The sequence below is a fragment of the Heptranchias perlo genome, chromosome 6, assembly GCF_035084215.1.
Source record: "Heptranchias perlo isolate sHepPer1 chromosome 6, sHepPer1.hap1, whole genome shotgun sequence".
Lineage (NCBI taxonomy): Eukaryota > Metazoa > Chordata > Chondrichthyes > Hexanchiformes > Hexanchidae > Heptranchias > Heptranchias perlo.
Window position 1 is genome coordinate 39,345,957 of NC_090330.1, and position 26,171 is coordinate 39,372,127.

The 26,171-nt window shown below is 41.2% G+C and overlaps 1 protein-coding gene across 2 annotated transcripts in view; it reads left to right on the forward strand.

Annotated features, from left to right (window-relative positions):
* Nucleotides 1–15,265, forward strand: part of pdgfd (platelet derived growth factor d) — a 128,523-nt gene extending 113,258 nt beyond the window's left edge. For both annotated transcript variants that reach the window (XM_067986145.1, XM_067986144.1), the window contains exon 7: nt 12,963–15,265. In XM_067986145.1, coding sequence (XP_067842246.1) covers nt 12,963–13,094 — 132 coding nt within the window. In that variant the 3' untranslated portion in view covers nt 13,095–15,265. The remainder of the gene's footprint in view (nt 1–12,962) is intronic.
* Nucleotides 15,266–26,171: the final 10,906 nt, after the last annotated feature.

Here is a 26,171-nt window from a genome sequence, read left to right on the forward strand (position 1 = left end):
TCATATTCCCTTTTGTCATCCGCTCCTTTGTTGTCTATGTACTTGGAGTTTGCCTTTTTCATTAGTTTCAATTTTGCCCTTATTTCTTTGTTTATCCATGGTGTGTCATAACTGATTAGTTTGTTCTTGCTTTTCAGTGAGATATATTTCTCCTGGACTCTATTGATCACTGTTTTAAATGTTTCCCACTGCTGTTCTATTTCTTTGTTTATCAATACATTTTTCCAGTTTATTTTCCTTAGTTCCATTCTCATCCCCTGAAAATCAACTTTTTTCCAATTTTTTACTTTGGTCTTTGTCTTACTTGTGTCCTTCTCAACCCTCTTTATTGTAAAGCTTATTATATTATGATTGCTATTGCCTAGATGTTTCCCTACACTTACTTCTCTTACCTGTTCTGGTTCATTTCCCATTACTAGATTCAGCAGTGCTTCCTCTCTTGTTGGGCTTTTTATATACTGAGTAAGAAAGAAATCCAGCTCACATTGCAAAAACTCAATTCCCTCTACCCCTTTAGCTAGCTCTTCTTGCCAGTTTATTTGGGGATAGTTAAAGTCTCCCATGATTCTGTGTCCTTTACTCACTTTGCATATTTGCTTACATATTTCTTCCTCCACCTCCTTTCCACTATCAGGTGGTCTATAGTCTACCCCTATTAGTGCTATGGATCCCTTCTTATCTTTTATTTCCATCCATATGGATTCTGTTTCTAGACTTCTGTTAGTTATGTCCCTTTTTTCTACTGCCATTATGTTATCTCTAATTAGCACAGCTACTCCACCCCCCTCACTTCTTCCTTTCCTATCTTTTCTGATTATGTTATAACCTGCAATATTTAGTTGCCAGTCCTGTTCTGTATGTAGCCATGTTTCAGTTATTCCCACTACATCTGGTTCTTTGCTACTGATTATTGTCTCTAGTTCTCCCATTTTATTTTGGACGCTGTGTACATTGCTGTACAGGCAGTTTAATTCATCTTTAATAGTTGTTCCTTCTACTTCATTTTTAACAGTCCACTTATACTTCTGTTTTATAACTGTATTTGTTCCTTGATCGTTTATGTTATCTTTATTCCTTACCCTGGTCTGACCTTTACACTCATCGCCTGTTTCTTTTATCTTTAAGCTTTTGTTATTGCTACCAGATCTCTCCCCCCATCTTGCTAGTTTAAAGCCATATGCACTGCTCTATTTATCCTTTCTGCTAGGACTCTGGTTCCATTCCAGTTGCGCTGGCTTGGGAGAGGGATGATGGCGAAAGGGGATATGGAAGTGGGGACTCATCTCAAAGCGTTCCCATGACTCACCCATTAGCCCACCTCAACCAGTATCCGCAATTCTGCAACCCCTCCAGATGGCCGAGTCTGTCCCTGCACAGGTGCAGGTGGAGCAGACTTTGGCGGGGCCTTCAAGGGCTCCAAACCCAGAAGGTGTAGGCCAAGAGCATCTCAGCAGTCATAGCAATTTTCTGAGAAATCTTCCACTACCTCTGTTGAAGCCATAGGGGATGCACCATGTAGAAGTGGTAGGAAGCGAAAGATTAAGCAATTATAGTTCACCAAGGGTAAGCACAAGGCTGTATGATGAAATGTTATGTTGTTCATTTATATATTTTTTTGTTATACAACATAGGAACATAGGAACAGGAGTAGGCCATTCAGCCCCTCGAGCCCACTCCGCCATTTGATAAGATCATGGCTGATCTGTGATCTAACTCCAAATACCTGGCTTTGGCCCATATTCCTTAATACCTTTGGTTGCCAAAAAGCTATCTATCTCAGATTTAAATTTAGCAATTGAGCTAGCATCAATTGCCGTTTGCGGAAGAAAGTTCCAAACTTCTACCACCCTTTGTGTGTAGAAGTGTTTTCAAATCTCACTCCTGAATGGTCTGGCTCTAATTTTTAGACTGTGCCCCCTACTCCTAGAATCCCCAACCAGCGGAAATAGTTTCTCTCTATTCACCCTATTTGTTCCCCTTAATATCTTATAAACTTCGATCAGATCACCCCTTAACCTTCTAAACTCCAGAGAATACAACCCCAATTTGTGTAATCTCTCCTCGTAACTTAACCCTTGAAGTCCGGGTATCATTCTAGTAAACCTATGCTGCACTCCCTCCAGGGCCAGTATGTCCTTCCGAAGGTGCGGTGCCCAGAACTGCTCACAGTACTCCAGGTGCGGTCTAACCAGGGTTTTATGTGGCTGCAGCATAACTTCTGCCCCCTTGTACTCTAGTCCTCTAGATATAAAGGCCAGCATTCCATTAGCCTTATTGATTATTTTCTGCACCTGTTCATGACATTTCAATGATCTATGTACCTGAACCCCTAAGTCCCTTTGGACATCTACTGTTTTTAACTTTTACCATTTAGAAAGTACCCTTTTCTATCCTTTTTTGATCCAAAGTGGATGACCTCACATTTGCCTACATTGAATTCCATTTGCCACAGTTTTGCCCATTCACCTAATCTATCAATATCCCTTTGTAATTTTATGTTTTCATCTACACTGCTTACAATGCCACCAATCTTTGTGTCATCGGCAAACTTAGATATGAGACTTTCTCTGCCTTCATCTAAGTCGTTAATAAATATTGTGAATAATTGAGGCCCCAAGACAGATCCCTGCGGGACTCTACTAGTCACATCCTGCCAATGTGAGTACCTTCCCATTATCCCTACTCTCTGTCGCCTTTCGCTCAGCCAACTTCCTAACCAAGTCCGTACTTTTCCCTCGATTCCATGGGCTTCTATCTTAGCTAACAGTCTCTTATGTGGGACCTTATCAAATGCCTTCTGGAAGTCCATATAAATAACATCCATTGACATTCCCCTGTCCACTACTTTAGTCACCTTTTCAAAAAATTCAATCAGGTTTGTCAGGCACGACCTACCTTTCACAAATCCATGCTGGCTCTCTCTGATTAACTGAAAATTTTCGAGGTGCTCCGTCATCCTATCCTTAATTATAGACTCCAGCATTTTCCCCACAACAGATGTTAGGCTAACTGGTCTATAATTCCCTGGTTTCCCTCTTTCTCCTTTCTTAAAAAGTGGAGTGACATGTGCAATTTTCCAATCTAGAGGGACAGTTCCTGAATCTAGAGAACTTTGAAAAATTATAGTTAGGGCATCTGCAATGTGCTCACCTACTTCCTTTAAAACCCTGGGATGGAAACCATCTGGTCCTGGGGATTTGTCACTCTTTAGTGCTATTATTTTCTTCATTACTGTTGTTTTACTTATGTTAATTTTATTGAGTCCCTGTCCCCGATTCAGTATTCGTTTTCTTGGGATTTCCGGCATGCTATCCTCTTTTTCTACTGTAAATACTGACGCAAAGTAATTATTCAACATATCCGCCATTTCCCCATTGTCAATGACAATATGCCCACTTTCAGTTTTTAAGGGGCCAACACTGCTCCTGACCACCCTCTTTTTCCTAATATATCTATTAAAGTTCTTCATATTGGTTTTGATATCCCTTGCAAGTTTCTTTTCATGCTCTCTTTTTGTAGCCCTTACTATCTGTTTTGTGACCCTTTGTTGATCTTTGTATCTTTCCCATTCGTCAGGATCTGTGCCATTTTTTGCCTTTTTGTATGCCCTTTCCTTATGTCTTATACTGTCTCTTACCTCTTTAGTTGTCCATGGCTGTTTTTTTTTGGCAAGTAGAGTTCTTGCCCCTCAGGGATATAAACCGATTCTGTATCACGTTAAATGTTTCTTTAATCATTTCCCACTGATCATCAGTCATTTTACCCATTAACAGATTTGCCCAGTTTACTGTGGACAGTCTCTGTCTCATCCCATTGAAGTCTAGAATCTTAGCAGCTGATTCACTTTTTTCCCTTTCAAACACCACATTGAACTCGATCATGTTATGATCACTATTGGATAGATGTTCACGCACAGTTAAGCTGTTAACTAAATCTGGTTCATTACTCATTACTAAATCTAGTATGGCGTGCCCCCTTGTTGCCCCTAGGACATACTGCTGTAGAAAACTATCCTGGACACATTCAAGAAATTTACTACCTTTCTGACAGTTGCTAGTCTGCTTTTCCCAATCTATGTGAAGGTTAAAGTCCCCCATTAAGACCACTATGCCTTTGTTGCACGCTTGTCTAATCTCTGCATTTATAGAATCTAGCACTTCATAGCTGCTGCCAGTGGTCCTATACACATCTCCCACTATAGTCTTAGATCCCTTCCTATTTCTCAATTCAACCCATAAGGTCTCTGTAGGCAGCTTACCTCTCGTTATGCCACATTAAATTTAATCATTATCACCACTACCGCATCTTGGCCATTATTACGTCCCGTCTGTGAAAGTGCCCTTTCATTTGCTTCATCATGGATGCGCAAAATGAATGAATCATGACAGCTGCCAAGGAATCTGGCACACACCTGCAGAAATCTCTTCCGGTGGTCGCGCACCAGCTGTGCATTAATGGAGTGATAGCCCTTTCGGTTTATGAACACTCTTGGCTCATGTGGAGGCTCTTGGATTGCTACATGCGTGCAATCAATTGCACCCTGCACCCATGGGAAGCCATCCAGAGTTGAAATCCACTGCCCTCTCATTCTGGCTGACGTCATCACGGGGGAAGTTCATGTAGTCGGATGCCCTAGCAAACAAGCCATCCGTCACCTGTCATATACACATATGTGCAGACGGCTGACACACCCTGGAGGTGTCACCGGTGGTGCCATTGAAGGATCCAGAGGTGAAGAAATTGAGGGCAGTGGTGACTTTAACTGCAACGGGCAATGCGTGGCCACTAGGTCCAGCCGGGAGTAGCTCTTCCTGAAGGAGGCTGCAGATGTCTGCGACCACCTGCTGACTCAATCTGAGCCTGTGTAGGCACTGCTCCTTAGAGAGGTCCGGGAAGCTCAGCCTCTGCCTGTAGACCCTCTCACGTGGGATGTTCCTCCTGCAACTTCGGCCTCTCCGTTGGTCCCCTCTCTGGGGACGAGACTTCCGGGTTTCTAGTGCATGTGTGCACCCTAACACGCCTGGGTTAAACCCGGAAGTGGGCACATTGGAGCCAGGATGCAGTTCTGCTGAAGAAATCAACTATTTTTACTGCCCACCCACCCCCACCCCACCCGTTCTTGAGGGTTAAAATTGCCCCCAGTAATACAGCACTAACCTCATTCATGTTCTCAGTCAGCAGTGAGACTAGGCAAACACAATAAACTCAACATCAACATCTTAACAGACTCAAATGGTCTGAGCATGGTGCAACCTGGGCTGAGACTGAGGAATCATAGCACATGTGAGAGTACACATGCTGGATATGATCTCATAACCACAGTTAACTGCAGTGTTGTCATAGTTGGAAAAATCCAAAAGTGGGTTTTCCTTTGGCAATTTCTATCCCAAGAGTTTACTAGAAGGAGCATCCAAAACTGGGGCATTCAGGGCATAACTTTGAATGCTTCCACTGCTACAGTTCAATCTTTGATACTGAAACTCATACAGACATTTCCAAATGGATAGTGTTCTGTCCATCACTTGCCTTGCAGACAGAAGTCAAAAATTATGGGAACACTGCATTACAACACTTGCTAGATAGAAGCTTTGACATGAGAATTCTATTTCTTAAATGGCTGTGCTATATCTTACCATCCCATTAACTGGCAAAATCCTTGAATAATTATGCTGAACCTTCAAATATTGGCCGTAAATAGTTCTCACAGATTTAAGCATATCAGCACTACAGCAAGCCTCTAAACTGATTTATATTCATGAACTAATGTAAAGTTGAAGAGTAAAAATTCAAACTCGAGCCTGCTTGCCTTTTGTGCTTCACTTCACATGGAAGTCCAGCTGTAGTTTTTAAAGCCTGACTTTTAACATCTGAAGGGATAAGGTCACTCATGAGGCCAATTATTCTTGAATTGTGAAGCAGCTCAGACAGGGAAAATTAGTTTTAATATCTAGTCAGGCAGCAGTCATTGCTTCAGTCACAGTCCTGATCAATCAAAGCCCTTTTTGTCCCGTTTAAGCTGAAAGCTTTTTATGCATAATGAATTTGGAAGGGATTCAGTTGAAAGCTTTTTTTGATATTCCTGATAGGCAGTGTGGAAATTACTTTGTGTTCTGGGTATACGAGCAGGCACATCAACTAGATCTAAGATCTCCTTCACAATGAGGTTCACATCAACTGCTTCAACCTTCTTGAAAGATGTGTCATGCAGATACCCACTTGCTCAAACCTTTTCTATAAAAGTAATCCTTTGGGTGATAATTCAAATATTGCTAAAGATTGCCTTTGGTAAACAAAGATTAATTGACCTGAATTACATTGACAGCAATGTCAGCAGTCATCTACTGTATTTAGTATTGTGAAAGAAGAATAGACACTTTTTGGATTAGTCACTATTGGGGGCAAGACTAAAGTACAATCACTTGCCAACTTTGTAGTCAATACTGAACTGATTACAAATTAACAACAATCAGGTCGTGATATTGAAAGTATTCAACTGCTTAGTGACATCAGACCTCCTTATGCTGTAATTGTCTATAGGTTCAGCTTAATGACCTGTTTAGCAACATAAACCCTTGACTCCCTTAATTGCTCAGTTTTCACTCATCAAATATATGCTTAGAAGTGAACCTCATCCAGCTTTGCTTTCCAACAATGAGTTATGGGTCATTTGGAAGAAGAAAACAAATATGTCATTTAGCACTAATACCCGAAATCAAATTTTTAGTATCTGGTAGATATTTGTTGATAATATTGCAATAATGAATCTCACACCCAAGAAACAGTTACCTAGAACTGCTGAATCATACAAGTAGAAGGTAAACTAGCTGTCCAGAAAAATCTAACAGAAGACCAAAACACAGATGGTAATTACATACCAGAATAGCAAGAGCCTAAATACAACGTATTGAAAGGAACAAGTTTCACCAAATCAGAAATCCAAAGAAGAGTAGTTTGGATGAGGACAGGACTAATGAAGAAAGCTACCTGCCTTCATTGTCCTAGCTTACCCAGCAGTTACAGCACAATTCCTTCCAAAGCTCTAGTCTTTAATTAATCTTTTACCCTCCATAAATTTGAACTCTTCCAAAACTCTGTTGCCGTACCCCAAGTCTCACTTACCCATCACTCCTGTGCTCGCTGACCTATATTGGCTCCCGGTCCGAGAACGCCTCGATTTTAAAAATTCCCATCCTTGTTTTCAAATCCCTCCATGGCCTCACCCCTCCCGATCTCTGTATCCTCCTCCAGCCCTACAACCCTCCGAGATCTCTGCACTCCTCCAATTCTTGCCTCTTGCGCATCACCGATTTTAATTGCTTCAACATTGGCGACCGTGCCTTCAGCTGCCTAGGCGCTAAGCTCTGGAATTCCCTCCATAAACCTCTCTGCCTCTCTACCTCTCTCTCCTCCTTTAAGATGCTCCTTAAAACCTACCTCTTTGACCAAGCTTTTGGTCACCCTGTCCTAATATCTCCTTATGTGGCTTGATGTCAAATTTTGATCGATAATCGCTCCTGTGAAGCGCCTTGGGACATTTTACTACATTATAGGTGGTATATAAATGCAAGTTGTTGTTGTTGTTCATAAAGCTGTAGCTCAGTGGTAGCACTCTTGCCTCTGAGTTCAGAAGGTTATGGATTCATAATCCCACTCCAGAGAGTTGTGCACTTAATAGAGGCTAACACTTCAGTGCAATATGGAGGGAGTGCTGCATTGTCAAAGATGCCATCTTTTGGATGAGATGTTAAACTGAAGGCCCGTCTGCCCTCTCAGGAGGACATAAAAGATCCCACAGCACTATTCAAAAAAGAGAAGGGGAGTTCTCCTCAGTCTCCTGACCAATATTTATCCCTCAACCAACATCACTACAACAGATTATCTGGTCATTATCTCAATGGTGTTTGTGGGACCTTGCTGTGTGCAAATTGGCTACTGTGCTTCCTATACAGTGATTTAATTGGCTGCAAAACACTTTGGGACGTTCTGAGGTCGTGAAAGGCACTATGTGGCCTGCCAGACTGTTAATCAGCTACTGAATCCATCCACTACTTCACACTATTCTCCAAATATGAAAACAACAAGAACTTTCTGAAAATACAGAGTTATACCCACAGCAATGCATTGCAGTGCGTGCAGTTACAGGATCAATGATTTGTTGGTATATTAAAGTTTAGAATGCCGGAAACAGCAAGCTAACTTAGCTTGAAAACTTCTACCCCATTTAGGCAAATGGTTTGTTGGACCTGATAATGTGTATCAAATTATTTATGTCTATATAAACACTGCATAGTTTCTGTGAAGCTGCAAAATTATTATGGAGCAGAATAGCCTACTATTTTAAGCAGTACAAAAGATTTCCTACGTGCGACTGTCTTAAAAAAAAAATCATAAACCTGTAATTGGTAGAATTACATAGAATGTACAGCACAGAAGTAGGCCATTCAGCCCAACAGGTTCATGCTGGTGTTTATGCTCCACACGAGCCTCCTCCCTCCCTACTTCATCTAATCCTATCAGCATACCCTTCTATGCCTTTCTTCCTCATGTGTTGATCAAGCTTCCCCTTAAAAGCATCTATGCTAATCACCTCAAGTACTCCTTGTGGTAGCGAGTTCCACATTCTAACCACTCTCTGGGTAAAGAAGTTTCTCTTGAATTCTCTATTGGATTTATTAGTGACTATCTTATATTTATGGCCCCTAGTTCTGGTCTCCCCCACAAGTGGAAATATCTTCTCTATTTCTGCCCTATCAAACCCATTCATAATCTTAAAAGCCTCTATCAGGTCACCTCTCAGTCTTGATAGGTATAACCTCTCAGTTCTGGAATCATTCTAGTAAATCTTAATTGCACCTTCTTTAGTGCCTCTATATCCTTTTTATAATATGGAGACCAGAACTGTTCACAGTATTCCAAATGTGGTCTAACAGGTTTACAATTTTTTATGCACAGCACAAAGATGAAATCTTCCCCCAGTGTAACTTCTGGCCGTTTTAGTAGCCAGCACTTCTGAACCTAACAATTCACCCCCCACCAGTATTGCATTGTAATAGTTGGGCCATGCATTGCTTCCTTGTTCTGAAACAGCTAGAGGGGCAAAGTTCCAATCAAAGCAATTTCTTTTAATTAAAAAAAGACTTTCAAATACAGGGTTACAGTTGTTAAAATCTATGTTAAAGCAAACTGTTTAGTGTTTTGAAAGATTGTTGAAAAAGAATTACCTTCCTAACATTACTCACATGCACTTGGTTTCCTAGTAAGTTACAGGTGCATGTCAGTACATATTCAATAGCAATAGAAGTATCTGTGAAATACTCAATTTGTATAAACTAGATATAAACTCACTTGCTACATGCCATTTGATTGCCATACAAAGTCACCGAGCATATTTTTTCCATCGGTGAACTGTTTTGTCTGATAATGTGTCCGCCAATGTGAATTTCTGTGGTTGTCAGCAACCCACAAAAATGTCTGGGAAATAACACTTTGGGAAAGTCCCCAAGCTGTCATAAATCTTGAAGCATCAATAAGATTTGGTAAACATGTTTGTTGACTTATATTGGCTATAACTCAACTTGTATCCACAAAATCATCTGCTCACATGTGTTTGAAGCTCCTAAAATGTTTCTGTAACTGTCTTCAATGTGGAATGTTTTCCAAATTGTCCAGCTGGATAAATGAATGCAGTATTTATAAGCATTTAATGTTCTGATTTGAATATTTCCCAAACTGCATGAATCATATTGTTATTCAAGTTTTGTTCATTAAGTTTATTTCATCAGCAATATTTTGTAGCTCTCCTTGTCTAATCAAGCACTTTACAAATATATATTAAAAATTGCTTTAAAGTTTTATATTAAATAAATAAAGCAGCATCATTTTAAAAATACACAATTCATAAAGGAGTACAATCACATTCAACACATACAAAATGACAGTCAAAGGTGTTATGTAGGACAGTGGATAACCGTGAACTATGACTGGTGCATTGTACTCCATATCTTGTATGCCATAAAATGACCTGTCAAACTGCAGAAACCCAGTATGTCTGTGGTTAATGATAGTTTCAGGAGAGTGATGTCTTTAAGTGATCATTCCTTAATTGTGACTTCATTTACAAGATTATTGAATCTTCACAAATAGTTATATGAGAATTTAGCTTCAGCTACAATATCATAATCTCCCAAAAGGGTCATTTTAGTAGTTAGGGAACAGATACAAATTTATTGAGATGATTTGGAATTGAGCCAACACTACCTAGATGGTTAGGATCAATGCTTGTCCATTGTATTTCTTTATTATTCATGTGTTCTCTCACAATGAAATATAGTTCATGACACAAAGTTTTTGTGACTGAGCTTCCCTCTAGGTTTCTTTAAGACGTGAATACTACATTTCAGAATAAGAAGCAGTGGGTATAAATACCATCTTTTCCCAGAGAACCTTAACTTCTACTTAAAAGCCAAGACCTCTTTGCACAAGTTTGTTCATGCGCAGTTTGTTGCACTTGTACTGACATTTCGCTCTCAGGCCTAATAAGCTTTACACCATCTATTAGACCTAAAGGTAGAATTTCCACAGGGGTTCCCCAATCTCCTACTCTAATTTTGGCAGAAGATTAGTGGAAACCCTGGAGATATGGTGTAAATGGCCATTAACTCTATTTCTCTGGGGTTTCTGCCACTTTCCCCAAACTTACAGCAGGAGAACCCTATGAAAATTACAGGCACTGGAGTTTAATTAGATGCTTCTTTGTGGCCCTGTAATGTATATACATATATCCTGCTCACAAGAAGATGATAGGCAGTTACATCTGGAAATGTTATTTCAGAGGATCCAAGTCTGTTTCTGGTCTGCTGATCTAATAGAGGTATACAAGATAGTTATGAGTATGAAAAAGGTAAATCTGGAATATTGCTTAAATTGTGTGATTTAGTCAAAGGACTTAAAGTGATATGAGGAAAAACTTTTTTACACAGCGAGTGGTTAGGATCTGGAATGCACTGCCGAGGGAGTGGTGGAGGCAGATTTAATCATGACCTTCAAAAGGGAACTGGATAAGTACTTGAAATGAAAAAATGTGCAGGGCTATGGGGATAGGGCGGGGCAGTGGGACTAGCTTGATCGCTCTTGCATAGAGTCAGCATGGACTTGATGGGCTGAATGGCCTCCTTCCTTGCTGTAACCTATGATTCTATGACACAGGTTCAAACTACTAAAATACAAATTTTGGACTGATATTAGCAAATTCTTTTTCACATAAAGACTAAAAAAGACTAACACACGGAAGGGACTCCCACATAAAATAGTGAAGTTGAAAACATTTAAGAAACAATTAGTTGCTGCAGTGGGGCACTTCTGGATGGATGAATTAAGATGGACTGAATGGCCTTCCTCATCCATAATATTTTGAGGTATTGTGAAAATAATGGAATTGATTATATATGAAAGAAACTCTGTAAGTTGTAGACAATGTGGCTTCAGAAGGGGCAGATCCTGCCTGACCAAACAAATTTGAGGAAGTGATATCCAAAGTGGCATTGGAAACTCCATGATATCATGGATGATTCCATGATCCCGCACTATCACTGAGGAGTGTGGTTTGGAGACAGGCTACAACATTGTAGCCCCAATTCTCAGAGTCGCATTCCTCATAAGCAATTCTCTCCACTGGGAGCACAGGAGCATAGAATCGTCCCAATTATATATCTAAACCTCCAGAAATCATTTGATAAAGTTCTATATGAAAGGCTGTTACACAATCTTAAGGCAATGGGTATTCTAGTTAGAAACTGGAGATGCTTAAAGAATTGAGAGGGAGGAGCCAATACTAGTTAGAGGAGTGATGTCGGGCTGTGGAGATGTGTTGAATAGAGTGCCCCAAGGATTGATGCTGGGGCCTTTACTATTTTCGATCTACAATGACCTGGTTTCTGAAACACAATGTAAGTTGGTCAGATTTGCAAATTATACTAATCTATTGAAGCAGTAGAGTCTAGCAAAGCAAACAGAAGAATTAGAAAGGATCTAGACAATATTTGTAACCGAGAAGAATTATGACAGATGAAATTCAATACAATGTCTTGAACATTGAAAGAAAAATAGAGGACATGCTTACTTAATGAGTAGCGTCATATTAGCTAGGCCTCAGGGTGATGTAGCAGGCCCAACTCTGACCAAATGCAGTCATTGCAGAACAGCAATTAACAAAGCAAACAGAATACTGAGCTATATTAACAAGTAAATAGAGTTTATGTCTGAGGCCATTATATTAAAGTTGTTCAATGTTCTAGTCTGGATGCATCTTGAATACCATATTCCATTCTATTCACTAAAGTGGAAGGGAAATATTCAATTCCTGGAAGTGAGGCAGAGAAGGGCAACAAAATTGATGGCTAATGTTAGAGGATTTAGTTATAAAGCTTAGAAAAACTTAGGACTCCTCATTTTTGTTTAAAAGGGGATCATATAGAGGAATATAAAATACTACATGAACTAGAAATATTAATCCTGAACATTATTTCAAGTTAAACCATGACTTCAGGACAAGAGGACATAGGCACAGGCTGGTAAAGGGCAACTTCAGGACTGATATTAGGAAGCACTTCCTCACACAAAAACTAATTAATACTTAGAACGATTTACTAAGTACAGTAATGGAGGCAAAAGCTCTTGAGTCACTTAAAAGATAGTTAGGTGCTGTGACAGGGGATTCTGTGGAAAGATGAGATAAATCAAAATGTGATTAGGACTATCTGCTTGCTTGAAAAGTAAACACCGACACAGAATGGTTAGGCTGAATGGCCTGTTTCCATGTTGTAACTTCTATGTATTAACTGAATGGCTTTCCTTAATTGTGCTTATCTTTGTGATCTTTGAGTGCAAGGATCAAAACTTGAAATAAGGACATTAAGGCAATGAAACAATCCTATTTTCTGAAGATACACATGGTTTCATTTCAGGTGTTGAGATTTATACCTGAACCAGGTCAGCCACGCAGGAGGAACAGAAACAAGAACATGGCCCTTGTTGACATCCAGCTGGAGCATCATGATCGGTGTGACTGTATCTGCAGTTCCAGGCCACCCCGATAAATGAAGAATTGGATTGCTGATAGAGGCTTTTAAGGACCTTATTCTTAACAGGATTGCATTTGTGTACAGATGATTGCTGGCACCAGAGCTAACGTTTTCCAACATTACAGAAAGTTATTAACTGCTGTGCTTGAATATATTCTTTAACTAGCATTGTGGCAGACAAACGTTCATAATAATGCCTTGCTTATTGTAGTCAGAACATTATAAGACCGAGTTTTATTAATGCGACCAGCTTTCATGCAGGACAATCTTTAGCTTTTTTTTCTAATGTTCAGAATATCATCTCAATCAGTTTACTGGGTTTAAGTCTGAGACCTTGTCAATTTTGAGGCAATGTTTAAGGAGAGAGTAATTATTGAATGTTGAAGCAGGAAGTTAATCCACAGATATGGCTTTCCCATTATCAGAAGCACCTTGAAAGTTTCACATTGTAACGACGTTTAAGCCGGAGAAAATGGGAAACTGCTTTATGCAAAGTGCTTTTGTGAGACTATTTGGGGTTAAAGTGTTTCTCAGGCAATGTTTTGTTAATGCTTGGATTTCTTTCAAATACTTTTATCACTGAATATGTAAATGATATTTAAATGCTTTTCTTCCACTCCATTCCAAGTCTACTGAAATATAATGCAAGTTTTTAACTATCGTTGGCTGAGGAAGTTGATTCTTTGTTTCTGTCTTTGTTACATTTTTTGTTTTATTTTATAATACCTGGTGCAACATATAATGATTAACCTCCACAATCCTCCTCTTAAAAGGCAGAACCTGTTTTTTTAAATGAACAATGATTGAACTAAAGGACTAGCAAGGTGCCTTGGTTCGATCAGATCTGGTCATAAATTCTGCTTTGATCTGGTCTACCACATTTTTAAAATATGAAAGATATCCATCAGTAGAAAGAGTGAATGCCTCCTACGTCAATGAAACAGACTCTGATGTGGCTAATAACTGCATGGAGTAATGCTCAAAGCAAAGTATTTTAAATTGAAATCATTCAACTTCATTCTGTTGTAAGTGAACATATAATTGGCCTAATATTTTATACTCTTATTTATAATTGCACCTGTCTTCAGGTAATATATATCCAAATCAATATGATTGTCCATTAAAGGCACCAGGCCTGTTATACCTCACCTGTTCAGTCCAAATCTTAATCTGAGTACAAGAACCATTACTTTAGCCACTTTATAAGTATATGGCCAGTGCTTATATCCATTTTAATGGATACGGTGTACAATGGAGAGCAATTATGCTCACAACAAAGGTCACTTGCCATCGTCAATGCCAATTACCTTTGAGTACTTTCTGGAGAAACTAAGCAAAGTAGAAAAGAGTAATACATTTTAGTAATGACTTTATTAAAGTCTTCCATAGACTATCATTTTTGAAAATCCTAGATGATTCTAAGATTTTGGAATAACTCCAATGTAACAAACTTTAAAGCCTATGAATTTTTACTGACCCTTTTAGAATCACAAAAGGCAATTTCATAATCTTTTAGAATTAATGGTAAAGATTTTTGTTGAATTTTGAATGATGTAAATACAAATCAATTGGTTAATAGAATGGATTTCACATGAGGAGGTTCACATGCACCTTACAATAGTGCTGCAAGCTTAGGATCATGTACATGTAAAGCTCTTTGTACCTTATAAATCAATACAATAATATTATCTTTCAAATTCATATCCCAGAGCACTTTTTTTGCATTTTAAGTTTCTTCAGTGTCATCCATCACACTTACAAGTTACTAAATAAGCAATATCCACAAAAGGTGATTTTCTTAGGAAAGTGTTTTGTTTTATCTTAAGAATATACATTTTTCGGTGTCCTAAATGTTGCATAGTAATACGCTGTGCTATATTATTAGTACACTTTCAGTACCGCAAGGGTTAATGGCCCTTAGAACAATTCTGCAGGGTCCTGGGGATGCTGTTTTTGTTCTTGTGTAATAAGAACACAATTTCCTAAAGTGCAATTCTTGTATTTTAACACAACTTATTTTAAATATATATATAGCATTTCAAACAGCTTCTTTTGTTTTATGTATGTATTATTATGATTAGAATTATTATATGCTCTTTGTTTTGATGGAATGTAAAGATTGCTTGAGAAAGGGAATTGTAGAGGATTATTTTTTGTTATAAAATAAACTAAAATTCTCAACTTTATTCGCTCTGTTGCTTCCTGGCCAATTCACAAAATGACCATAATTAGCAGAGTACTTGGAGAACAGTTAAATCAGGATAAATAAACGGTTTGCATATGACATGCATTTTTAGAAGGAACTTTCTTTTCCTGTCTGCTTTGCCCTCTTTAAGCTTCATTCTTGTTTCCTGTCACTGCACTGCTTCCCACAACTAGCAGTGCAGGATATACTAGGCCGTGCACTGCTTTGTGATCAGCACACAGGATTTGCTCTCCATGAAACAAGGCTGGTACTTGAAGGTTTCTACCTTCCTGAGATAAAGCACTTTGGCCTAGAAATTGGATCTCAGCTGAATCGGGGCACAATCCCAGTGCAGTTGACCTGCACGTGCCTAATGAGGCCGACGGCAGGACCACAGAAAATTGGTCTGTAGGCCTCATTAGGATAGTACCTGTAAGCTGCGGGCACCAGGAATGAATTCAGCCAGCTGAGACGATGGCCAAGATTCTCAGGTGAGTCCAGGTTGGGCGGGGCGGGGGGGGCGGTTAGCAGTGACTGTCAGTAGCCCGCAGTTTTATTGTGGAGCTGGCAGAAACAATCCTGCTCCTCTTGGCTCCACATTCAGGTAAGTAAAAAACTTTAAACTTACCTTTTGGGTAGCAGCCTCCAGGAACGCTGGTTTGACTACTGTGCACCTGAGAAAAATAACCGCAGCTTGATCAGTGCACGCTGCGGTCAGTCACCATCGAATTTTACAAAGGGGCCTGAAACGGGCATTAGGCTCCTCGACAACTGCAGGGCACCCTAACCAATATGGCGTGCAGTGGACTTCTGTTGTGGACTGAGCACACACATGTCACACCCCATATTGGGTCCTGCAGCGCCCATCTTTCGCCCAAAATTGCTAATGTGAGGCAGGAGAGGCTGTGTAGGGATTTGTAAATGAGGATAAAGATTTTAACTTTGATGGGGGCAGGGAGCCAATGAAATTCAATGAAGGAATGATAGATGAGCAGGCCAGGATGTGGGTGACAGAATTTTGGATGAGTTGGAATCTGTGTATGGTGGATCTTAGGAGACTAGAAGAAGCTGAAAGGTTTCTATCTACAACTTGTCAAATGTAAATCTTTATCAGTTTTGCTTTGAAGTAAAGTACATACAAAACAAATTATCATAAACAAATGATTTTGAGAAACAGTCTTACAATATCAATAACATAATTCAATATATAACCCTGAGAAGCAGTAGTTGCATCTGACTGTGGCTTCCTTTCACTGAGGAGTGATTATTATTTTATATGTACATCTATTTGTAGGGTACTGTACTTTATTAAATTCTCCTTTTCTACTGTAACTGAATATATCAGATTTTCATTACAGACATCATCCCTGCCAAGGGGCTCTACACTCTGGACTGGAGATTCTGCGGGGTTTATCCTGATCTCCTTCTGTGACTTCGGTGGGAGATTGGGGGAATCCCTGCAGAAAAGACATACACAGCTGAAAATGACCATTTATACCATTTGTATGAGAGTTCCTCTGAAGTTACATAGGGAGATTGGGAGAACCCCCACTGAATTTCAGGGTTTCTGTGTCTTTCTCTTTGACTATCAGCATTCCAGCCCAGTGTTACTGAGTTCTCAGGTTTGACTGCATCAGTAACTGAAGTATTAACAAGAATAGGCAAAATCATTAGTACACAAATTCCTACAAATGGACAACAGATCTTAATACTTTCTTTACACAGTCCCAGAATATCCTAGAAAAGGGGCAGCCATTGTTCATTTCATTTCCAGCATATGTAAGTAGAATCATACTTGAACTAGATAAACCCCATTTATTAAAGTTTCCTTTCTGACAGCTGAAAATGAAGACTATTTTATCCCAATTCTCATCAGTCAAAACATTTTTAAATCACATTGCCTTGATGACCTGCACTCCATAATCAGATTAATCAGTTCTGAAGACATACATTTTTGCTGAAAATACTTCTTTGTTACAGTTCGTCTTAAAATAGCTCAAAGGGGAGGGTTGGGCTTTAATCTCTTCTAATTAGTCTGGATAATACAACTTTTTATCTGGAATGATCAACCATGTTAAAACCTGCATTTCACACCAGGACAAGAACAGACCATTCTTCATAGACCTAATACTTTATGTGTATCTTTATTCAGTCAGCTTGTAATCAGGTTGGCTCTAATTGAGGGTTTACCATTTGAGGAGGGGGCAGTGTGCTGCAGCAGGAATTTAAGGCCTGCAGCAGCTTAAAGGAGACACCACGGATTAGCAATTCGTTTGGGCTCATTTTCGCCCAAAGATCGATGGAAATTAGTCCTCAGGCTTTAACAACATACGCAGCATGAGCTGCTGGTGCTGGTCGTGCCTCCACAAGCAGCTTGCCTGAGCAAAGGCATCATTGTCAAGCCACCTGCCTCAATGGCAGTGGCACTCAGGTAAGTCCCGGAAGGGAGATGGGGGGGTGGGGGGATTGGGGGCAACCGCAACTCCGCAGGATGGTTTGTTTAACTTACCTTTCGTTCGCAGCCACGGGGGGTTGACTCAGGAATCCCGAGCAGGGTAGGCCTGACAGCTGCTCCATTCAACACCGCCTAAAAAAGGACGCCTCGAATGTAGAAGTGGGACCAATGCCTGTGCAGATTATTCACAGGCCATCCCACTGCAAAATCGGTACGCTTTCGTCCATTTTACACCTGAAAAAAACGGGCGCAACGCATACCAATTTTTAACCCCAAAATTGTTCAGGCTGCAGATTAAGAACTTGTGCAGTTAAAGATTGTCTGTGTGATATGCAAGATCTCCAGTGAGCCCCGTGATTTTGTGATGAAGCTGTTGAATTGCATCTGAGAGAGAAGAGGGAATTACTGTTTGGGTCAGAGCAACACAAGGAGCATAGTTGCAAAGTAAGTCCTCAGTATTTTGCTCCCCAGTCAGGCTATCAACAACAACAGTTTGCATTTATATAACTCTATTAGCGTAGAAAAAATGTTCACGGCACTTCACAGAGCATAGTCAGAAATAAATGGAGGCCAAGCCAAAGGGAGATTTTAGGAGGAGTGAGTAAAGCTTGATCAAAGAGATGGGTTTTAAGGAGGTTCTTAAAAGAGGCAAGTGAGGAGGCAGCAGAGTTTAGGCACGGAATTCCAGATCGTAGGTCCTAGGCGACTAAAGGTACTGCAGCCAATGTGGGCAAAGCGAGAGGGGATGTAGAGCTAGAGGAGGTTACAGGGATAATGAGGGGTGAGGCCATGAAAGGGTTTAAACACGAGGATGAGAATTATAAATTTGAGGTGTTCAGGGACTGGGAGACAATGTAGATCAGCAAGGATAGCAATGATAAGTGAGAGGGACTTGGTGCAGGATAGGAACTGAGCAGCAGAATTTTGGATCAGTTGATATTTATGGAGGGTGGAAGATGGAAGGCCGGCCAGGAGAGCATTGGAATTGTCAAGACTGGACGTGACAAAGGCATAGATGAGGGTTCCAGCAGCAAATGAGCCAAGGCAGGAGCAGAGATGGGCAATGTTAGTGATGGAACTAGGGGTGGTCTTTGTGATGGAGAGGATATGGTGTTGGAAACTCAGCTCAAAGCCAAAAAAGTCACAATGAAGAGACTGGTTCAGCCAGAGATGGTGGCTAGTGAGGGGAATATAATCAGAAAAAGAGTACAGAGTTTGTGGCATGGGCCAAAGACTGCAGCTTTGGTCTTCCCAGTGTTTAATTGGAGGAAATTGTGGCTCATCCAAGGCTGGGTGCCGCACAAGCAGTCTGACAACACAGGCACAGTGGAGGAGTCGATGGAGCTGATGGAGAGGTAGACCAGGGTATTATCAGCGTACATATGGAAGCTGATCCACGTCCGCAGATGATGTCACCAAGGGGATGTAGATGAGGAAGAGGAGATGGCCAACCATATATACTTAGGGGACTCCAGAGGTAATGGTGTTCTGGCGGGAAGAGAAGCCATTGGTGGAGATGCTCTGGCTACGATTGGATAGGTAAATGAGGAACCAAGTTAGGGCAGTCCTACTGAGTTGGATAACAGATGAAAGGCATTGATGGAGGATAGTGTGGTCCTTTGTGTCAAAAGTTGCAGTGAGGACGAGGAGGGATAGCACACCATAGTCACAATAACATAGAATGTCATTTGTGACATTGGTTAGGTCATTTCGGTGCTGTGGCAGGGACAGAAAACTGATCAAGACAGACCGAAATGTTTGCTCATTCTAGGAGTTTAAGGGATGGATTTTGGTCTGGGCTTGTTTACGCGACCAGCATGCGCCCAAACCGAGAGGCCCAAGGATCAATGGAAATTGGCCCTCACACCTCATCAGCATACATGCCGCCACTGGTCACACCTCAGGTGTGGATTAATAAAGGAAGCCATCACGGATTTATTAAAGGCAAATCGTGTTTGACTAACTTGATTGAGCTTTTTAATGAGGTAACAGAGAGGGTTGATGAGGGCAATGCAGTTGATGTGTATATGGACTTTCAAAAGGCGTTTGATAAAGTGCCACATAATAGACTTGTCAATAAAATTGAAGCCCATGGAATAAAAGGGACAGTGGCAGCATGGATACGAAAGTGGCAAAGTGACAGGAAGCAGAGAGTAGTGGTGAACTGTTGTTTCTCGGACTGGAGGAAGGCATACAATGGTTCCCCAGGGGTCAGTACTAGGACCACAGCTTTTTTTGATATATATTAATGACTTAGACTTGGGTGTACAGGGCACAATTTCAAAATTTGCAGATGACACAAAACTTGGATGTGAGGAGGATAGTAATAGACTTCAAGGGGATATAGACAGGCTGGTGGAATGGGCGGAGACATGGCAGATGAAATTTAATGCAGAGAAGTGCGAAGTGATACATTTTGGTAGGAAAAAAGAGGAGAGGCAAAATAAACTAAATGGTACAATTTTAAAGGGGGTGCAGGAACAGAGAGACCTGGGGGTATATGTGCACAAATCTTTGAAGGTGGCAGGACAGGTTGAGAAAGCAGTCAAAAAAGCACACAAGTTCCTGTACTTATAAATAAAGGCATAGAGTACAAAAGCAAGGAAGTTATGTTGAACCTTTATAAAACACTGGTTCAGCAACAGCTGGAGAATTGTGTCCAATTCTGGGTGCTGCACTTTAGGAAGGATGTGAAGGTCTTAGAGAGGGTGCAGAAAAAATGTACTAGAATGGTTCCAGGGATGAAGGACTTCAGTTATGTGGATAGACTGGAAAAGTTGGGGTTGTTCTCTTTAGAGCAGAGAAGGTTACGAGGAGATTTGATAGAAGGGTTCAAAATCATGAAGGATTTAGATAAAGTAAATAAAGAGAAACTGTTCCCATTGCCGGAAGGGTCGAGAACCAGAGGACACAGATTTAAGGTGATTGGCAAAAGAGCCAAAGATGACATGAGGAAAAACTTTTTTTTACACAGCAAGAAGTTATGATCTGGAATGTGCTGCCTGAAAGGATGGCGGAAGCAAATTCAATCGTGGCTTTCAAAAAGGAATTGGATAAATACTTGAAAGGAAAAAAATTGCAGGAATACGGGGGAAGAACACGGGAATGGGACTAACTGGATTGCTCTTACAAAGAGCCAGCATGGGCTCGATGGGCCAAATGGCTTCCTTCTGTGCTGTAACCATTCTATGATTCTATGATTCCGTGATATTGCCACAGATTAAACTCATACTCAGTATAACATTTCTTCAAGTACTTTGTGAGGGAACTGTCAGATAAAACCTTTTTTTATGAACAAAAATTCTGCACATCAATGTAGAAATTTGTAATAACTGAGCACCATCTTTCTACAAGTTTGTCAGAAACAGTGAGAAAAGTAATTGGATAAAGGGATATGGAGTTTATGTCAGGGCCCTACCACTCATTTGGGAATTTTGTAAAGTGGGTATCAAATGGAGCTCATCACTAATGTTCAGATTGCATACTGCCCTAGATTTTCCTTCCCTAGGGGTTTGTTACATCTGTATAGTTCTATTGTGACTAGTTAGCCTTTGTTGATTAAAAACCAGACACACTATTCTTTAGTCCTAGATTGATAGAATTTTACAGCGCAGAATGAGGTCATTCAGCCCATCATGTCTGTGCCAGCTCATTGAAAGAACTATTCGCTTAGTCCCATTGCCCCATCCTTTCCTGTACCCTTTTAAAAGATTTTATGGATTCTGCTTCCATCACTGCTTCTGGTAGGTCATTACATGTCCAAACAACTCTCCATATAAAAATATTTCTCCTAACCTCTCCCTTCATTCTTCTGGTGTTGAACTTAAATTTCTGCCCTCTGGTTATTGACTCACTGATTAGAGTTAACTAGGAGAGAAAGCCAATGGTGGAGAAATGGAACTGAACAGTGAGCAGGTCTGAATCTTGAAAGCCTGGGGCCTAAATTCGTAATTGGCCAAAGACATTAGTGAAATGGTCGGCATGCTCCTATGTGGCTTGGAAGCTGCGCTAAATTGGACCCCATGCCCGCTTAGGATGCAATAAGGGAGCTATAAACATGTCTCGTGCTCTTCATTGACAGCTCGCCTAATTGGGGGGGGGGGGGTCAGGAAATTGGACGTCACTGGTGTCAGTTAAAGGCAGCCAGCAGCTTTTAAGGAGGTGCACTGTGGCTGCAATCAGCTCCATTCTGAAATGGCTGGCAGAAGAGATACTATAAAGGCTCCCCACTTTAGAGATGCAGCTTTGAAGATGGTGGTGGAGGTGGCAAGAAGGTATTCCAACTAGTTTCGTGGCAACAGTGGACAGAGCAGGTCAGCACTAGACTCATTGCACCAAGGGCCTGGCTGCAATGCAGAAAAAAGTTCAATGACCTGTCAAGGGCAACTAAGGTAAGATTCCTAACTCATATCTCTCATTACTCTCTGTGTAGCCCTGTTTTACCTGTAGCCTCAACATTCACAAACCTTCGCACCACTCTTCTTGAATCATTGCTGCACAGTTCACGTCACCTCCTTCTGCTGCTACTACCATACTCTGCACCTGCTACTCTCTACATTATCACTTCCTTCATCTCCTCACACCTGTGCCATCTTTCAAAGACCAGCAATACTATTCTACCCTGACATGCACATCCTCAAAACATCTCACCAGGCTAACATTCATGTGAATTTCTTACCAATGAGTTGATGGCTGAGAGCTCTGGCAATTAGTAGAAGTGTTGGGCCTTGCTCTTCCTTTACAGCCTCAGCTTCCTGATCCCCTTCTACCTGTTCCTCCTCAACTTCTTCCTCCTCTTGTACCTCCAACACTTGCTGCCTTGCCAAGGTGAAGCTGTGCAGGACATAATGAGAAATCTTGACACTCGCTCTGGGCTATATTAAAATACACCACCACATCATGTTGAGGCATCGGAACCTTTGCTTGAGGAGCCCAGTGCTCCGCTCTATGAGAGCCCTGACTCTCATTGTATGCACACTGTGCATTGGTTTTCGAGTTCCTTGGAGAACCAGAACCACCTGATGTACTGCTGCTCTGTAAAGTTAAGGTGGGAAATCCAGTTCCTGTACACCCCCATGGTGTAAGGCCTCCTCTGCCCATCCGTCCTTTGCCCTCTTCCATCAGCCTGTGCAGCCCTCTGCTGCCTTCCTTGCTGCTGTTACTGCCACCCCCCCCCCCCCACCCCGCCCCTCATGTCACAGCCCTAAAAGCAGACTAAACAGGATACTCATGTTCCAACAATATTGGTACGGTAATCCTTTGACAGAGTGCAGGATCTCCCAAACATCGCTCTCCAATTTCAGTTCAGTGAAATAGTAGCCAAAAATATCATCAAAAATCAGCAAAACTCTGTCCTGTAGCCTATCAAGTCCAAACAGAGACTTACCTTAGTGGAGGTATGTATCTCTTTAACTAGCGCTTCTGCAGCATGTTTCCCAACTGTTAAGGCAATGGCTTCCTGGTCGAGATTAAGTCCCAGTGAATCAGGCACTTCCACGCTAAAATTTAGCAAACAGGTCCTTATTCAGGTAGCAGACTGCTTAGAGGAAGCCCTGGAAGCCGCCCAAAAAATTCTCAGAACCAATTTAGCAGTGGCCTCGAAGCTTGCGTGAAGAGGGCACGGGCCGTTACACTGCTGAATTCGTCATTGTTGCACCCATTTCATGCCTGAAAAAACAGGCGCAACTATGAAAAATTCAGACCGCCCTATCTTTTGGGATTTAGGAAGATAATTCAAGTTTAACAAGATGTGGAAGTTATTTATATTGGGCCTGAATTTGCTGCAAACTTGCGCCATAGTAATGACATGTTAATGGCGTGTGCCATTGTTAATACGTAAAAGTATCAGGAAATAATGGAGTAAATGAGTTATGCCATGAGTTGCGTTGCACCAAAGTTTGCTGGCACATTTGTGCCGCTCTGCCGTTAGCCCTAACGCTGATAGAAGTCCGTTCTCGCCACTCCGTCCTCCTTTGTAGTCAATGCCGATCGCTAATTTCTGGATTTACGCAGTTAGACTGAAAAATAATGGCGTAGGTGACCTGGTAACTACATGACTTATGGCCAACACACTGCTGTCAGACTGGGAGGCCAACAAAGGGGCCATTGAAGCTGTGGAGCCTCACCCCAGCAGTCTGGAAATTGTTCTAAGAGTATTTTATTCCTAAATCACTCATTATTGGTGGTTTATTCTTGTCAGCTTTGCTAGCCAGAGTGCTGTTAGTGCCTGAAGGAAATTACTTTCAACACTCCCACCTATTTCTATGTGTAAAGAAGGGGAAAGCATTGCAATGGCTTATCCGCCAGGCATTCCCCTGTTCCTGATTATTACAGAGGACCTGGAGGAAGTGCAGAGGGATCAAGTGCGTCGCTTGAGGCACCATGACCGGAGACTGAACCGATCTCACTACTACCTCCCCACCTTCAGAGAGTGTATATGGAACAGATGTCATTTGAAGCACTGTCAGAGGAGCTCTGCGTGCAAATTGTGCTTCAGCAAGGAAGCAATTGTCCCTCTGTGAGATGCTCTATGAAGACGTCCCACAGGGCCTTGTCAGTGGCAATGAATGTAACGACAGCCCTCAATTTCTACGGATCCGGTTCCTTCCAGTCAGGCACTGGAAACCTCTGTAACATCAGCCAAGGAGCTGTGAGAACCTGCATTCAACAGGTGACAGATGCTATCTTCCACAAGGCATCAGACTTCATTAAATTCGACATGTCCCCTGTCCGGCAAAGAGAAAGGTCCAACAACCTCGACAGGATTGCTGCCTTCTCAGGGTGCAGGGGGCTACCGATGGGAGCCATGTGCCACTAAAAGCTCCACTTGAGGAACCTGTCACTTTTATCAACAGGATGGGTTACCACTCGCTAAATGTGCTAATTACCCGCGATGCCCAACTCACAGCATCGGAGAAGTATTCACAACGGGGATGTGCCGATTACTTTTAACAGCCTTTTCAAAGTTGTTTTTTAACTGTAATTAACTTTTTAAAGTTGATTTAGGCTAATTTCAGCAGTTGCAGCTCACTTACCTCCCAGTGCCACACCATAATCTGATTTCTGGAATCTGTTCTCAGCTTTTTATCGTGCCATGTGGTTGGTCTGTGATGTAAGCCATTGGCTGTGCCATGCAGCAGGTCCCTGATTCACCATTGACCTCACCACGCTGTAGATGGATCGGCGTTCCATCAAATTACAGTGTAAACACAGATCAATATGAACGGGAAGCTGAAAAGTCCAAATAACGGCGTGCGCTGCCAAACACACCATTCCAGAATATTCAGGCCCATTGTAATATTAGTCAGCAAATTCCATCCAAGGATAAATCTCCAGCAATTGGACCAGGCATCTTAAGTGCATGTCATTATCCCACTATGAATTGATGTTCAGAACTGTAGAATTTTTTGACAGCTTTTCTACACATTTTAGAAATTGACAGAAAACAGTATTTTACTTTGACTTACAAGAGCTTTATAATTAAGGATATTAGATTGTTATGTATTTGAACCAGCTACAGAACTATGGGGTAGAATTTCCACTGGGGCTCTCCCGATCTTCTGCTGTTACTTCAGTGGAGGATCAGTGAAAACACCAAGAAAACTAATATTGAATCGGGGACAGGGACGTGACAAAATTAGCATAAGTAAAGCAACAGTAATAAAGAAAATAATAGCACTGAAGAGTGACAAATCCCCAGGACCAGATGGTTTCCATCCCAGGGTTTTACAGGAAGTAGGTGAGCACATTGCGGATGCCCTAACTATAATCTTTCAAAGTTCTCTAGATTCAGGAACTGTCCCTCTGGATTGGAAAATTGCACATATCACTCCGCTTTTTAAGAAAGGAGAGAGAGGGAAACCAGGGAATTATAGACCAGTTAGCCTAACATCTGTTGTGGGGAAAATGCTGGAATCTATAATTAAGGATAGGGTGACTGAACACCATGAGAATTTTCAGTTAATCAGAGAGAGCCAGCATGGATTTGTGAAAGGTAGGTCGTGCCTGACAAACCTGATTGAATTTTTTGGAGAGGTGACTAAAGTAGTGGACAGGGGAATGTCAATGGATGTTATTTATATGGACACCCAGAAGGCATTTGATAAAGTCCCACATAAGAGACTGTTAGCTAAGATAGAAGCCCATGGAATCGAGGGAAAAGTACGGACTTGGTTAGGAAGTTGGCTGAGCGAAAGGCGACAGAGAGTAGGGATAATGGGAAGGTACTCACATTGGCAGGATGTGACTAGTGGAGTCCCGCAGGGATCTGTCTTGGGGCCTCAATTATTCACAATATTTATTAACGACTTAGATGAAGGCATAGAGAGTCTCATATCTAAGTTTGCCGATGACACAACGATTGGTGGCATTGTAAGCAGTGTAGATGAAAACATAAAATTACAAAGCAATATTGATAGATTAGGTGAATGGGCAAAACTGTGGCAAATGGAAT